General features: G+C 39.2%; 1 protein-coding gene across 3 annotated transcripts in view; it reads right to left on the bottom strand.

Moving 5' to 3' along the window:
* Positions 1-1,606: 1,606 nt before the first annotated feature.
* Positions 1,607-17,248, bottom strand: part of COPS4 (COP9 signalosome subunit 4) — a gene marked incomplete at its 5' end in the record, with an annotated part of 44,669 nt that continues 29,027 nt past the window's right edge. The window contains 4 exons of one of the 3 annotated variants that reach the window (XM_079704926.1): positions 1,607-2,132; positions 7,192-7,276; positions 9,446-9,561; positions 14,081-14,251. In XM_079704926.1, coding sequence (XP_079561052.1) covers positions 1,999-2,132; positions 7,192-7,276; positions 9,446-9,561; positions 14,081-14,251 — 506 coding nt within the window. In that variant the 3' untranslated portion in view covers positions 1,607-1,998. The remainder of the gene's footprint in view (positions 2,133-7,191; positions 7,277-9,445; positions 9,562-14,080; positions 14,252-17,248) is intronic. The other 2 variants (XM_079704927.1, XM_079704928.1) reach the window with 2 other exon arrangements.

The raw sequence follows: 17,248 nt of genomic DNA, 5'->3' as shown, positions 1-17,248 counted from the left end.
TCTTCCCTGTTGTGTTTTTTCCCTAAGAATTCTTTGTTAAAGAGTCTGTCTTGGAGCTCTAAGTCATACTCCACAGATACTACACTGGAACTCTGTTATCATGGTGGAAGGGTATTTGGGAAGCATTCAATAATCTTGTATCTCTGTCTTTTATTTGGCCTGGGTCCCTGGGCTGTGACCTTCAGAAGTATTTCTTAGACATTTTTTTCTCTTCTCCCATGATATAAGAAGGCTAAAGGGGGCTGAAATTGTCTAACTTGCTTTTCCCCAGGTGAGATAAGGCTCTGGTAGAGTAATTTCCTTCAGAGGGCAGGCCTTTGTCATGGAAAATGATATGGGCGTATTTCAAAATAGTTACCTTCTCCTCCCCTGAAACACAAGGGGATTCCTGATCTTAATCATGAGAACTTGGTGGGGTTCCTGGGGATAAATCCTATAAAGTGTGGAGGTTCTCCTAAGAGTGGGGTGTTTTGTTTTGTTTTGTTTTGCGGTACGCGGGCCTCTCACTGTTGCGTCCTCTCCCGTTGTGGAGCACAGGCTCCGGACGTGCAGGCTCAGTGGCCATGGCTCACGGGCCTAGCTGCTCCGCGGCATGTGGAATCCTCCCAGACCGGGGCACAAACCCGTGTCCTCTGCATCGGCAGGAGAACTCTCAACCACTGCGCCACCAGGGAAGCCCAAGAGTGGGGTTTTTAACTGTCAAGCCAGTTAGCATCCAGTAACTTGTCAAAGTTACCATTTCACTGTTCATATCAGTTACTGGCCCAAGCAGGTCTGCTCCTGGTAAGCTGATCTCTAATGTGATTCTATCTGGCTGTTTCTCCAGTTTGGGAGTGGTGGTTTGCCCTATGACCTCAATTCTCCTTCGGATCTAAGAAAAGGCATTGATTTTTCCGCCTGTTCAGCCTTTTTCTTATGATTCCATTTTCTCCATCCTCTCTTAGCATATCAACTATACTTTTTTAAATTTTATAGTTCTGAAATGTCAATCTGTCTGCTTACATTATCCATCTGTCCTTGCATGCTGCGGCATGTGTCTTGCTGTGAGGATGGAGTGATGACTTCAGCTCCTTATATGCTGGAGATGAAACTGGTAATTGCCTACAAACTTTTTTATTTTTATTTATTTATTTTTTTGCGGTACACAGGCTTCTCACTGTTGTGGCCTCTCCCGTTGCGGAGCACAGGCTCCGGACGCGCAGGCTCAGCGGCCATGGCTCACGGGGCCAGCCGCTCCGTGGCATGTGGGATCCTCCCAGACCGGGGCATGAACCCGCATCCCCTGCATCGCCAGACAGACTCTCAACCACTGCGCCACCAAGGAAGCCCCCAAACTCTTTTTCAAAAGTTCTTCCCCGTTTTCACTATAAAGCAAGGCTGAAATAATCCTGAGGAGTCTTCCCTGATCTCTCTCTGCTAAATGAAAAGCTCCTGCCTGTGTACTCTAGTACTTGGTACAACTACAAGTATTTCATATATTGACTCTTAGCTCTGTGACTCTGTGAATGCCTGGAGAACAGGCTTTTTGGCTTATCTTTGCATTTCTTGCATATGGTATAAATAATTGTCTGCTTAATTGAAAGGAAAAAGGAACAAAACACTGGTCACTAATTAAAAACAAAGTACTACTTTTATTTGGCTCACTTCTCCATTTATTAGATAACCACATGTGGAGAGGCACCAAGCACTTAAGTTTTACATAACTACAAAGTTATCACAAATCCCAAACTTTTTAGCCACAGATACTTCACCTACTCTGTTTAAAGAAAAAGCTTTCAAAACATCTGAGTTAGCCTGATACAGAGACCCTGAATAAATGGGAACTACATATTTTTAAATGCTTGTACTTCCTGTTCTAATAATGTCTTCTTTAAATTGAATCCAGCATAAAAGGGATGGAAATATGTAAGGTCATGATGCAAACACTTTTGAGAGATAGTGAAATTAATCTGTACAACATGGAAAAAGATGTAATGTGCACAGAAGGTCTGCAAGGATTCACTGAGCCATCTGGGCTTCCATGGCTTGTGCTGTCCATTCTGGTGCTGTCTGACTGATTTTCTCCAAAAGGTTATTCACTTGGAAACAAAGCGATTGGATCTGTTTGTCCCATGTTGGCAGGGCTTCTCGTGCTAAAGAAAAAAGGAATAATGTACAAAGTTGAAATTACTCCTTTGCAACCACAGTGAATGTTGAGTTAGAAGATAAGTACAGTAACATTGATTTTTAAAAGTTTACTCCAAAAATCTTAGTTAATGAAATTAAGCTAATTAAGAAATAGTTAAGAAAAGTACCCCAATCACTGGCACAAAGTATAAACAAAACAAAACAAAACAAAACAAAACACAAAATAAAACCAAACCACCTCAACTGCAGCAGTCAGACAGACAACTTCACTGAGGCCACCTGTTCCCTCACCAATGTCTACTGCTTCGTAAGACACTGCCACCCACTGGAGAAAGTGAAACTTGAAAACACTACGTTCAGTGAAAGAAGCTAAAAGGTCACATATTGTATGGTTTCATTCATATCAAATATCCAGAACAGGTAAATCCATAGAGACAGAATAGAAATTGGTTGCCAGGGGTTGGGGAGAGAGGTATGAGGAGTAATTGCTTAAGGGGCATGGGATTTCCTTTTGGGAAGATGAAAATGTTCTGGAACTAGGTAGAGATGGTGGTTGCATAACACTGTAAACATACTAAATGTTACTGAATTTTTCACTTTTAAATGATTAATTTCATGTTATGTGAATTTCAACTCAATTAAAAAATAGTAGTGGAGGAATAGGTATTGCTTTACTAACAGTAAAATTTACTATAAATTTATTACCTAATATTGTTACAGATCAATGGAACCAAATAGAGTACAGAAATAGATCCGAACATATATGTGGAACCTAATATACGCCAAAGATCAGAAAGCATGTTTTATTTAATAAAAGATATTTGCATAATTGGCAATCCATCTTTAAAAAAAATCAACTAGACCATGCCTCACAAAAATGAAATGCAGACAGATTGAATTTCTAAATATAAAACAATAAATAAAATATTAGAAGACATTTTAGGAAAATATTAATTTTATCCCAAAATGAGGGAGACTTTCTTTTTTATTTTAACATCTTTATTGGAGTATAATTACTTTACAATGGTGTGTTAGTTTCTGCTTTATAACAAAGTGAATCAGCTATACATATACATATATCCCCATATCCCCTCCCTCTTGCGTCTCCCTCCCACCCTCCCTATCCCACCCCTCTAGGTGGGAGGGAGACTTTCTTAATCAATACAGAAAACACAAAAGCCATAGAATTAAAAATGGACATATTTGGCTGCAAAAGAGCTTTTACATGTGTTTATGGTATGCATTGCATTACAGAAACACAACCGACAGAAAGAGAAAAATATCTGTAACACAGATAGGAAAGGTGTGGAGGGGGAAGGAAGGAAATAGACAAGAAAAACTAACATGAATTCACAGAAAAGGAAATACTAATGGCCAATACATGGAAAGATATTAAACTTCACTAGTGCCAAGGAAATGCACAATAAAACAATAACATAGTATTTCCCCCCCAACAATTGGCAAAAGATAAAAAGAAGAAGAATATCCAACTCTTAAAGATTCATTCTCTCATATTGGTGGAAGTGTAAATGGCTACACCTTTCTGGAAAGCAAACTGGCAGTAGCTATTAAGAATCAAAACATGTATATCCTCTGATGCAAAGTATCCAACTTCTGAGACTCTGTTCTATAGAACTAAGTGTCCCAGTATATAAAGATACGCACAAGGAAACCGCCTGAATGTCCATCAAAAGGTGAATAGTTGAACTCCACGAAATATTATGCAGCTATTAAAACAAATAAATTAGATTTATATCTAGTGACTCGCAAATATATTCACGGTACATTAACTTAAAAAAAAACAAAACCACTTTGGGACTTCCCTGGTGGTCCAGTGGCTAAGACTCTGAGCTTCCACTGCAGGGGGCATGGGCTAGATCCCTGGTCGGGGAAGTTCCACGTGTCAAGCAGTGTGGCCAAAAAAAACCCCAAACAAACAAACAAACAAACAAACAAAAACAAACAAAAAACACTTCATAGAACACTATGTACATTAAAGTATAATGCCACTTTAAAAAATCCCTACATGTTTTTACTTATCTATATAAACATGTAGAAAGGCACACGAGACTTTAGACTGACATTAGTTATGCCAGGCAGCTGGGATCAGAGGAATGCAGGTGAAAGTGGAAAGACATTACGGACTCTTCCTTTATTCATCCTTGTAATGTTTTACTTCTCATTATGAGCAGATTTACCATTGTAGTTTTTAAATCTAAGAAAATTAGAAAGTAAAATATCCCATATTCTATCAAGTTGGTATATGTTAATTTAAACTGTGTTTACTTGGTGACGCCTCTGCTATACTCTTCATCATACATTGTGTTTGCTCATTCAATAATTATTTATTTCCCACTTACAACGTGCAGGGCACTGGAAAAGATGTTGGGTATACCATGGAGAACAAGAGACACTTAATATCTATCACTGGGAAGCTGAGCTTGGTTAACAGAAACAGACATTTAGACAAATTCAGAAATTCAGGGTGACAAGAATGTATAACTTAAAGCCATACCTAACCTGGGAAGTCAGGAAAATCATTATTGATTAACATTGTTCAAACTAAGACATGGGGACAAATAGAAGATGGCTGGAGAGGCTGCTTGTGGAGAGGGATGACTATTTTGGAATGTTTAAAGTGGGAAAGAATTTACAATGCTGGAAAAAACAAAAAGTCCTGTGAGCTGGATTGGAAAGAGAAAACCATAAAGGATCACGTAGGACCTTTTGGAGACTTTGTAGAATCTTACTCTACAAGCAGTGGGGAAGCCATTCATCAGCATGTCAAGGAAGAGAGTAACATTTAATAATTTGTTTTTTATTTCTTTTTTCTGTTTGTTCGCATTTTTAAAAGATCACAATCCCTCTGGCTCTACTAGGGCAACTGGACTAGAAAGGAGCTATTGTAGATGTGAGAAGAAAAGCTAAAAGGCTATTTCTTAAGCCCAGAAGGGGTTTTGGGGGTTCAGAACAGGCTGGTGACAGTAAGAAATGAAGAAAAGTACATGGATTCCAGATACACTATGAGGTAAAATTCGAAGGATTCTGGGCAGTGAAGAAGAGAAGGGGTCAAGGATAAGGAATGCTGGAGAAAGTGAACAGTGTAGTTTCTGGCTGGCTGGCTGGCTGTTTTGGGAGGAGCCAGCTGTTTTTGGAGGAGATAGTGAATTCAGTTTTGGGTATATTCATTCTGAGAAGCCCACGAAGCAATCAGGTGGGAAACACCTATTAGTCAATTAGAGCCGCTGAACCTGGGACTCAGAAGGGAGATTTACACTAGAAGTCTAAGCGCTGTCTGCATAGAGATGGTAACTGAATCAATGGGAATAGGTGAGATTACCTAGGGTAACAGTAGAGTGAGGAGAAAAAGGCCGAGGAGTATGTCCCAAGCAACCCCAATATTTAAATTTAAAGCACTATAGAATCTACAAAGACAACTGGGAAGAATACCTGGAGAAATAGGAGGGAAAACAGGAGAATAGGGTGAAGGAGATGACAGAAGTCAAGAAGGGGCGGGGGCACTCAAAACGGAGTGAGTGATCAATCCTATTCAATATTCGGAAAAGTCAGGATGAAGCCTGAAAGATAAAAGGATTTTTGTTAAAACGGAAGAGACCTGACCATGTTTAAATATCGATAAAAAGAAGCCAACAGAGAAAAAAAGGATGAAAATAGACAAAATAATTGCTAAGCTCAGGTTCCTAAAAAAGATTTCTTTTTTGGAGCAGGGAGTGGCAGAGTTCAGAGAAGGGATCCAAAGTGCAAGAGGAAGAACTGGAGAGAGAGATGGAAACCATCTCCCATATAACACGAAAGAAGAAAAAGACAGAATTAGGTCTATATTGAACAGAGAGTGAAGGAGAAGAAAAGTCAGAGGTTTAGGAAAATGAAATTTGAAATAAGTCATTGCAGAGTACGGAAAAAGTGGACTAGAGAAATGTATCAAGAATCCCAGGCAGCGTTGAGAATCCAGGACCTTGAATTTTGCAGTGGTATCAATCTGTCTGGTGCTCTGACTCTTCTCCAGCAACGTTAGTTAGTTACTCAAGTACAGGCATGGGAAAGATGGAGAATGGGTTCATTCAAGGTGAAGTTTTGCTGGACAGCAGGAACAGAAAGTTCGCAGGCAAGTGTTCTGGGGCATCTGTAAAAGAAGTAACTGAATCATGAAAATGATTGAAATCCTGATTTCATGATTCACGATGAATCATGAAATCTAAGCTGGATAGGAAGAACAGTAAAGGTTAAAAAAGGGCTGAGCTGGGCTTCCCTGGTGGTGCAGTGGTTGAGAGTCGCCTGCCGATGCAGGGGACACGGGTTCGTGCCTCGGTCCGGGAAGATCCCACATGCCGCGGAGTGGCTGGGCCCATGAGCCATGGCCGCTGAGCCTGCGCATCCGGAGCCTGTGCTCCACAGCGGGAGAGGCCACAACAGTGAGAGGCCCACGTACCACAAAAAAAAAAAAAAAAAAAAGGGCTGAGCTGACTGAGAGAAAGTGAAAGTCAATAGACCAGAGGCTCCAATGCAGTCAAGGAAGAGGTGAGGTTGAAGTACCTGAGAAAGACCACTAGAAAGGCTGGGAAAAGGTCATGGTCAGAGTGGGATACTTCAAATTAAAACTGTAGAAGTGGAATGGTTCTGGGTAAGGTCCAGGGCATAAATGAGGTGGGAAGAGGGCTGAGGAGGTATTAGACAATGAGAAAGACAAGAGATCTACTTACCTGTCTGCCTTCATCAGTTTAGTGAGCTGCTGAACAGGATATGCAACTGTCTTTTCTACATGCCCAATACACGGTATGTGGTCAATAAATGTTTGGTGAGTAATTCATGAGTGAACTAATATAACAATTCCAGTTTCAAATTTTTCCACGGCATAGAAAATGCTGCATTAATCAGATTCATGAATATAAGTTCATAAAAATTATTTTAAATTATTACTTTGGGAAATAAGCTCATTCCATAGGAAGATTCTGGGTCAAAGGAAATTGCTCAACATGTTTTAATCACAAATGTACAACACTTCACTGCCATTTCATTATGATATAAACAAGCAAAACTTCTTACTTTCAAAATGAACTATTCCATCAATCTGATCAATAAATCCATTCATACGTCCTTCTGTTATCATTTGCGATGCTATCTTTTCTGCCTGTTTAAAAAAAAACAATAAATTCTTAAGACACTTTAATTATCATTTCTAGTTATTCACATATTCTCACCAAGAGAAATGAAAGCTCTTGGTTTAGCTACCCATCACTAAGCTTTACGGATGTGTTCATCTGCCATTCATTACAAGAGTAAATCTTGTAAATCTGCCTGTTATATCCCCCCAATTCTTTCTGGGTACAATCCATTTTTTTAAGTTAATTGGGATCTGTTTTTCTTGTTGTAAGATTTTAAGCAAGAATCTAGCCTTCTAACGAACTTTTCTCTCTGCTCAAAATCAAACTAACAATTTTTCCTCTCACTGGGATCCACATCTCAAAAAAATCCCTAGCTTTTCTAATTTTATTTCATTTCAGTTTTCACAGTATTTATCACCCCCAAAACTCTCTAAGACAGTAATATTTTTGAAGAAAATATTGAAAGGAGGAATAACGTTCAAATTTAAAAGGGAAACGAAAGGATTTAAAAGACCATTAACGGGGAACAAAAGGTTCTCTACCTAATTCCTAAAGAAATACTTCATGTTTACTGTCTGTTTAGCAAACTGGGTTGTGACAGTCGTTTTAGTAACTCTGATCATCTTCACAATCAACCCTAAATCGCTCTTGAACAGACTGTGACTAGCATTTATTGTTAAAAATATATTCACTTCCCTTAGTCTCAGCAAGGGATCATACCTCAAAGCCTAAAAAGGAAGCATCTTTTAATGGTAACTGAAGCCTTGGTTCCGAAATTGTTCCACTTCCTTTACTGTGTGTTGAATGTGTATACATAAAGGAATTGTATTAGAAAATACTAAATTAAAATTTCACTAACAGATAAAAGGGGATGTGACCATAACTATGTGACTCTAAGCTCTACAAGTTTTGTAGTGAGATGGATGGACCTAGAGTCTGTCATACAGAGTGAAGTAAGTCAGAAAAAGAAAAACAAATACCATATGCTAACACATATATATGAAATCTTAAAAAAATATTGTTCTGAAGAACCTAGGGCAGGACAGGAATAATGACGCAGACGTGGAGAATGGACTTGAGGACACAGGGAGGGGGAAGGGTAAGCTGGGATGAAGTGAGAGAGTGGCATAGACATATACACACTACCAAATGTAACATAGATAGCTAGTGGGAAGCAGCCGGATAGCAGAGGGAGATCAGCCTAGGTACATCAGCTCGGTGCTTCGTGACCACTTAGAGGGTGAAATAGGGAGGGGATATGGGGATATACGTATACATATAGCTGATTCACTTTGTTATACAGCAGAATCTAACACAACAATATAAAGCAATTATACTCCAATAAAGATGTTAAAAAAAAAGTTCTACAAGTTAGGTAAAAGTAAGGTTGATTGCTTGCTTTTACTGTTATTTAAAATTAAGAGAATGTTTTATAGATGTTACCTGAAATACTCTCTAAATACGACCAATACTTTTTTGGAATCTATACATAGCCAACCAAACGTTATCATGACTAAGAATAAAATTAACTCCCTAATAACTCAGTCAACTTCTTAAGTTAAATCAAGCACAGAAGTTACAATAGAATAGCCTAGAGTATTACCATAGTCATTCTCTCAAAGAGATGAACTTTTTAAACTATGAGTCAATCTAGGGCAGAAAAAAGAATTAAGGCATAGATCAAATGTTAGTTAAAAATCAGAAACCACTATGAAGTGGATTTAAACAGATACTAAACAAAGATATTCTTATAAAATGGGTATCATAACCTGGAACCCCTTTAAGATTTCCATTCTAGGTCACTTTACCATAAAATACAACTTAAAAAAAAATCAAAGACAATTCCATTACAGTACTATTTTGACATTCAAATAATTTATTTCCATTTACCTTACGCTTTTAATGTATATTTTTGTTGCAACTGCCAATATTTATCAATTACAGTCATCTCTCAGTATACATGGGGGATTGGTTCCAGTAGCCCCCATGAATACCCAAATCCACGGATGCTCAAGACCCTTATATAAAATGTAGTAGTACAATGAATACAGTTGGTCCTCCAAAATATTCCTCCAAAATATCCACAAGTTTTGTATCCGCAGATATGGAGGTCCAACTGTATATATTTTATTTTCTCTTTATGTCAATAATTTAGTCTCTTAACTTCCTTTTATGTATTGGAAATAAGAAAATACCTTAGCTGCAGGAATCTCTAAAAGGGCTCCAAGTTCCTCAAAGGTAATATTATTATATAATTTGCTTGCAGACAATAAATTGTGTTCAATAACAGCTCTGTCCAAGATGCTAGAACCTTAAATATAAATAAGAATGTTATAATTTTGAAACTAGTTTTACACTCTTAAAAGATGCATCTTGTCAAAAATTTTCTAGGCATGTACTAACTCATAATCATTGCCTTTATTCCTATCAAAATTTTAAAAGTAACCAAAATCCCTTGATACATTTTGAATAACATGCAGTTAAATACAAATAACATTTAGAAAATGATTGGCAAGTATTTATTAACTAGCTGGACAGATTTAATCCTCTGGGTTTGGGGTTTTGCTTCCTTGGACGAGCTATCAACTTCACTAACTTTTCTTACTATAAGCACATACTTTTATTAGCAAGCAGCAGCAAAACAATCATGCAAACAATCATGCTGTTTGTAAGCTTGATAAGTCAAAAAATACTGCTCAATGGGAATCAATGGAAAGATCTCTATTCCCCCGGGCACTTCACAAGCACTTTACTCTGAGGCAAACATGAGAAATGTTTGGAAGGCAGGATCCCTTCATGAGATATCAGGCATAGGATCCTCCCTTAAGTAAGATAATACAGGGCCTGACAAAGTTATGGACCTCAGGCCCCATCCTGAAGATGTGGCTCACCCACTTCTTTTTTTTTTCTTTCCAGTTTTATTGAGATATAATTGACATATAACATTGTATTCATTTAAGGTGTACAACATAATGAGTTGATATATGTATATATTGTGAAATGATTACCACTATAAGTTTAGTTAATTAACATCATCACCTCACACAGTTATAGTTTTTTTTCTTGTGACAACTTTTAAGATCTACTTTTTTAGCAACTTTCCAATATAAAGACCTAAATAAACAGGAAAATATGTAAGACTTAATACTGCTAAGATGGCAGTACTCCCCAAAATGATCTACAAATTCAGTGCAATCCCAGCTGGCTTCTTTGCAGAAATTGACAAGCTGATCTTAAAATCCATATGGAAATTCAAAGGACCCATAGAAGCCAAAACAATTTTGAAAAACAACAAAGTTGGAAGACTCAAATTTTCTGATTTCAAAACTTACTACAAGGGACTTCTCTGGTGGCTCAGTGGTTAAGAATCTGCCTGCCAATGCAGAGGACGTGGGTTCGATCCCTGGGCCAGGAAGATCCCACATGCCACAGAGCAACTAAGCCCATGTGCCACAGCTACTGAGCCTGCACTCTACAGCCTGCAAGCCACAACTACTGAGCCCACATGCCGCAATTACTGAAGCCCACGTGCTGCAACTACTGAAGCCTGTGCACCTAGAGCCCATGCTCTGCAACAAGAGAAGCCACCGCAATGAGAAGCCCGCGTGCCACAATGAAGAGTAGTCCCTGCTCACCGCAGCAAGAGAAAGCCTGCGTGCAGCAACGAAGACCCAACACAGCCAAAACTTAAAAATTAAAAAAAAAAAAACTTACTACAAAGATAGAGCAACCAAGACAGTGTGGTACTGGCACGAGGACAGGCATACAGAATAATGGAATAGAATTTAGAGTCCAGAAATAAACTCATATTTACAGTCAACTGATTGTCAACAAAGATGCCAAGGAAATTCAGTGGGGAAATAAGAGTCTTTCCAACAAATGGTGCTGGGACAACTGAATATTCACATGCAAAATAATTAAGTTGGACCCCTACTTTACACCATATACAAAGATTAACTCAAAATGAATCAAAGACCTAAATGTAAGAGCTACAATTATAAAACTTACAGAAGAAAATAGAACAACTTTTCATAACCTTGGATTAGGCAATGGTTTCTTAGATACAACACTGTAAGCACAAGCCACAAAAGAAAAAACAAAAACTGGACTTCATCAAAATTAATAACTTTTGTGTTTCAAAAGATACCATCAACAAAGTGAAGAAACAACACACAGAATGGGAGAAAATATTTGCCAATCATTTATCTGATAATAAGATCTAGAATATATAAAGAATTCTTACAATTCAATAATAAAAGCACAAATAACCCAATTTAAAAGTGGCCAATAAGCATATGAAAAGGTGCTTAACACCATTAGCCCCCAAGGAAATACAAATCAAAACCACAATAAGATACCACACTTCATACCCACTAGGATGACTAAATCAAAAAGACAGATAATATAACAAGTGTGGGAGAAAATATGGAGAAAATGGAACCCTCACACACAGCTGGCAGGAATGTAAAATGGTGCAGCCACTTTGGAAAACAGTCTGGCAGCTCCTCGAAAGACTAAATATAGAGTTACCACATGACCCGGTACTTCCACTCCTAGATATACATCCAAGAGAATTAAAAGCTTATGTCCACACAAAAACTTTTACATGAATGTTCACAGCAGTATTATTAATAGCCAAATAGTGAAAATAACCTAAATGTCCACTAACTGATGAAGAAATAAAATGTGGTTAACAGAATGTTATTTGGCAATAAAAGTGAATGAAGTACTGATGCACACTAAAACACGGATGAACCTTGAAAACATCACGTTAAGTGAAAGAAGCCAGTCACAAAAGATCATATATTGTATGATTCCATTTATATGAAATGTCCAGAACAGGCAAATCTATAGAGCAGAAAGTAGACTAGTTGTTACATTGTAAAACTCAGAGTATACTGAAACCACTGAATTGTAATAACAACAACAAAGCTATGTCTCAAGATTGCTAGCCTAGGGTTGTAATGACAATAAACAAAGATGTCCAAGAAAGATAAATAAGGAAGGCAATAAAGTCTAAAATGAAAGAGGAAGAAGACAAAATGCCTGTCCTATATATTGATACATAGTCTCCTATGAGAAATTTGAAAATCATTTGCATTCTCCGAGATCCTAATGAGTAGCCCTCACTTGAGAAAAGAATTATCTGATGTTATCTTTTTTTTTTTCATGGCCAGAAAGCTCAAAGTCAAATGTGAAGCTCAACTACATCAATTCTGGAAACTCTTTCATATTTATCTAGCTTTTGTTTGTCAGACATCTTCTTGCAAAAGAATTTATTTAAAGCTGCTCAGAATACACAGAAGACAAGAAAATTTAAAAGTTAAAAAGAAAAAGAATAAAAACAATCAAAACACACACACTACAGGTGGGCTACAAGTTTAATTTTTTAAACTTTCTAGCAGCCCATCAAATTAAGAAAGCCGGGACTTCTCTGGTGGCGCAGTGGTTAAGAATCCGCCCACCAATGCAGGGGACACGGGTTCGAGCCCTGGTCTGGAAAGATCCCACGTGCCACGGAGCAACTAAGCCCGTGGGCCACAACTAGTGAGCCTGTGCTCTAGAGCCTGTGAGCCACAACTACTGAGCCTGCGCTCTAGAGCCCACAAGCCACAACTACTGAGCCCACTTGCCACAACTACTGAAGCCCGTGTGCCTAGAGCCCATGCTCCGCAACAAGAGAAGCCACCACAATGAGAAGCCCGCACACCCGCACCGCAACGAAGAGTAGCCCCGGCTCACTGCAACTAGAGAAAGCCTGCGTGCAGCAACAAAGACACAAAGCAGCAGAAAATAAAAATAAATAAATAAGTTTTTTAAAAAATTAAGAAAACCAACCAGTTTATCAACTCACAGTGTTTAAATAAGATAAAAAATCAATTGCTCTGGAGAATCACAACTAATCCTAAGGCTGAAAAGGAATTTTTCTGAGGATCTGCATAAAGAATATCCTGTAGAATAAATATCTCCTTTAGACAGAAAGATAATAATCAATTGATTTGTTTCTTAAAGTACAATTAAATAAAAGAAATTCTATAGGTCAATATAATTGCTTCAATGATCTGGTTTAACTCAGGGCAGTAAGACTGGTGAGGTATATACCTTTCAGCCAAATCTTACATAAATAATTCTTTACAGCTAGATTCTCTTCAATATGGGATGACAGTGAATCCAAGGCGATGAGTCTGACAGATCTGCATGTTTGTCTTGACCTTTTCCGTGCTTCTAGTGGCCTACATCTATATTTTTATTATCATGTGTGTTACTGTTATAAGCTACTTTAAAACCTCTGTAGATAAACATACATAAAATAATTGATGTTATGAACAAGCATCTATTACAAAATTCTTTCCCAGCAAAGGCAGTCTGACTTAAGCAAATACTAGGAAACATGACACCAAGTTCTATTCTTATTGGAAACACTTTCCCCTCAGTAACCTTGGGCAAGCTATTGTGCCAAATTTTGCTCTGTCTAAAATAGGACTGGATAATTATGCTCTGTTACAAATTGATGTTTAAGATTAATTAAGGTACTTATCAAATGGTTTGAGTCTTAAAAGAACCAGGCGCTATAAGCCTAGCCTAGAATTCTTCTGCTCTTACAGTTTCCAAAAAATGCTTTATTCCACGAAATGCTTTCCAATAGAGCTACTCTTATACTTCAGACTCGTATCTGTGTATAATATTCATCTTCAGTCAATACTCCTTCTTTTACCAAGTGTTACATAAAAATATTACAGAAAGATATCAAGATGCTTCAAATTTAACATATGTTCTACTAGTGTGACCTCAATATTTACTACCACATACTTATAAGAAGTAATCATTACCATCAGCTGTAGTTGCTTTCTGGTGAGGCATCAGCATGGCAGCAAATTCTTGAAGTTGATTTCCTCTGATGATCCTATCTAGGTACATTTTCTCGAGGATTCCATAAGCAGCAAGTTGCTGGCACCTTTCATCCTTAAAAAGAGTAGCAAGCATCCGAGAACGCTGCTGTCCTAAGGGGAACAAATGAGCATCACATATTCTCACAATCTGTTTTTTCAATGAAAAGCAATCTTTTTTATGACCCCATTTTTGCCTACTAAAATATGCAGGTCGATTCTCGTTATTTCTGGTAGCTATGTTCTATAAATTTGCTGCCAACAGTGTATTAGTGAATACTCAACTCCTGCTCCTAGGGGATATATGGGGTTAGGTTCCATGAGCCTCTGGTCACAACATTTTTGTCAGCTGGTCAATATGTAACCTTGTTTTGTGTATTTCTGTTTAAAGGCACCACATTCAATACATGTTGTTGATTCAGTAACATTGAATTCATGGCTTACACTATAACTCATGCCTGAATTAAGCTTACCTAAATTAACACACGTAGTTTCTCCAAAAGGCACAACACAGACTTCCCACACTTAAGTACACAACATAGTACTTCAGCACTATGCTAGGGGCCATTTTAGACAGCAAAACCAACAACAAAATGCATGAAAATGTGGAGAATGTGGTATTAAATAGACCACAAAAACGACGCTTGTTTATAGTATGAGAGCTGAAACAAGGTAGAGCATTGCCTTGTTCGATCCCAGCTAGAAACATAAACAGGGGGACTCAAATTTTTTGCTGTTCTGCACATGTCTGCAAATGACTGTGAAAGCATCGTACTTTGAGTACTAATTTGGGGGTGACAAATTTTAGGAAGTAGGCAAAGTCACTAATGTGGAATCTGTGAATAATGAGGATCAACTGTATATTCATTTGTGAAGACTATGATATACAATCATTCCCTCAGTATCCAATGGGGATTGGTTCCAAGACCACCCCCCCAATAAATACCAAAATCTGCAGGTGCAAAAGTCACTTATGTAAAGTGATGTTGTATTTGCATTACCTTCATACATCCTCCCCTATACTTTAGATCATCTCTAGATTATGTATAATACCTAGAGATGATCTATCTATGGAAATGCTATGTAAATCATTGCTGGCACATGGCAAATTCAAGTTTTCCTTTTGGGACTTCCTAGAATTTTTTTTCCCCAAATATTTTCAATCCACAGTTGGTTGAATCTGTGGATGAGGAACCCCTGGATATGGAGAGCCAACTATAGGCCAAAATGTTACACGTGATTCCAGTTATAGTTGTTATTTTCTTCTTGCTTATCTGTACTTCTACAATGAACATGCATTCTTCCCCTAATAATAAAAAATTTATAAAAGATGAACAAACATTTCTCAGATGGGAAACTTGATTTTCATAGTTTCAATTTATACCTTCAAGGACCTTTAAATGGTGAAAAAATACATGACAACTGATGACATTAAAAACTGAACTAGAGGGAGCTGGGGGAAGATGACGGAAGAGTAAGACGCGGAGATCACCTTCCTCCCCACAGATACGTCAGAAATTCGTCTACACGTGGAACAACTCCTACAGAACACCTACTGAACGCTGACAGAAGACCTCAGACCTCCCAAAAGGCAAGAAACTCCCCACGTACCTGGGTAGGGCAAAAGAAACAAGAATAAACAGAGACAAAAGGATAGGAACGGGACCTGCACCAGTGGGAGGGAGCCGTGAAGGAGGAAAGGTTTCCACACACTAGGAAGCCCCTTCACGGGCGGAGACTGCGGGTGGTGGAGGGGGAAAGCTTCGGAGTCGCGGAGGAGAGCGCAGCAACAGGGGTGCGGAGGGCAAAGCGGAGAGATTCCCGCACAGAGGATCGGTGCCGACCGGCACTCACCAGCCCGAGAGGCTTGTCTGCTCGGCCGCCGGGGTGGGCGGGGCTGGGAGCTGAGGCTCGGGTTTCGGGTTTCAGTCGGAGCTCGAGGAGAGGACTGGGGTTGGCGGCGGGAAGAGAGCCTGAAGGGGTCAGTGCACCACGGCTAGCCGGGAGGGAGTCCGGGAAAAAGTCTGGAACTGCCAAAGAGGCAACAAACTTTTTCTTCCCTCTTTGTTTCCTGGTGCGCGAGGAGAGGGGATTAAGAGCGCTGCTTAAAGGAGCTCCAGAGACGGGCGTGGGACGCTGGGGCTGCTGCTGCCGCCGCCAAGAGGCCTGTGTGCGAGCGCAGGTCACTGTCCACGCCCCCTTTCCGGGGAGCCTGTGCAGCCCGCCACTGCCGGGGTCCCGGGGTCCAGGAACGGCTTCCCCGGGAGAGCGCACAGCGCGCCTCGGGCTGGTGCAACGTCACTCCAGCCTCTACCGCCGCAGGCTCACCGCGCACTCCGTACCCCTCCCTCCCCCCGGCCTGAGTGGGCCAGAGTCCCCGAAGCAGCTGCTCCTTTAACCCCGTCCAGTCTGAGCGAAGAACAGACGCCCTCCGGCGACCTACACGCAGAGGCGGGGCCAAATCCAAAGCTGAGACCCGGGAGCTGTGAGAATAAAGAAGAGAAAGGGAAACCTCTCCCAGCAGCCTCAGAAGCAGCGGATTAAAGCTCCACAATCAACTTGATGTACCCTGCATCTGTGGAATACATGAATAGACAACGAATCATCCCAAATTGAGGAGGTGGACTTTGAGAACAAGATCTATGATTTTTTCCCCTTTTCCTCTTTCTACAACGAATTATCCCAAATTGAGGAGGTGGACTTTGAGAGCAAGATTTACGATTTTTTTTCCCCTTGTTCTCTTTTTTGTGAAAGTGTATGTGTATGCTTCTGTGTGAGATTTTGTCTACATAGCTTTGCTTCCACCATTTGTCCCAGGGTTCTATCCGTCCATTTTTTTCGTTTTTCTTTTTATTTGTTTGTTTTGTTTTTTCAATTTTTAATTTTTTAATAATTACTTTTTAATTTTAATAACGCTATTATGTTTTATCTTACTTTATTCTATTTTACTTTATCTTTTCTCTTTCCTACCTTCCCTCCTTCGTCCCTCCCTCCCCCTCCCTCCTTTCTTTCTTTCGTTCTTTCGTTCTTTCTTTCTTTCCTCCCTCCCTCCCTCCTTTCTCTTTCTTTCTTTCTTTCTTTTTTTCTTTCTTCTACTAATTCTTTCTTTCT

Source organism: Hyperoodon ampullatus (assembly GCF_949752795.1).
Source record: "Hyperoodon ampullatus genome assembly, chromosome: 1".
Lineage (NCBI taxonomy): Eukaryota > Metazoa > Chordata > Mammalia > Artiodactyla > Ziphiidae > Hyperoodon > Hyperoodon ampullatus.
The sequence above is the reverse complement of the archived record's forward strand: the minus strand, read 5'-3'. Positions and strand labels throughout refer to the sequence as shown.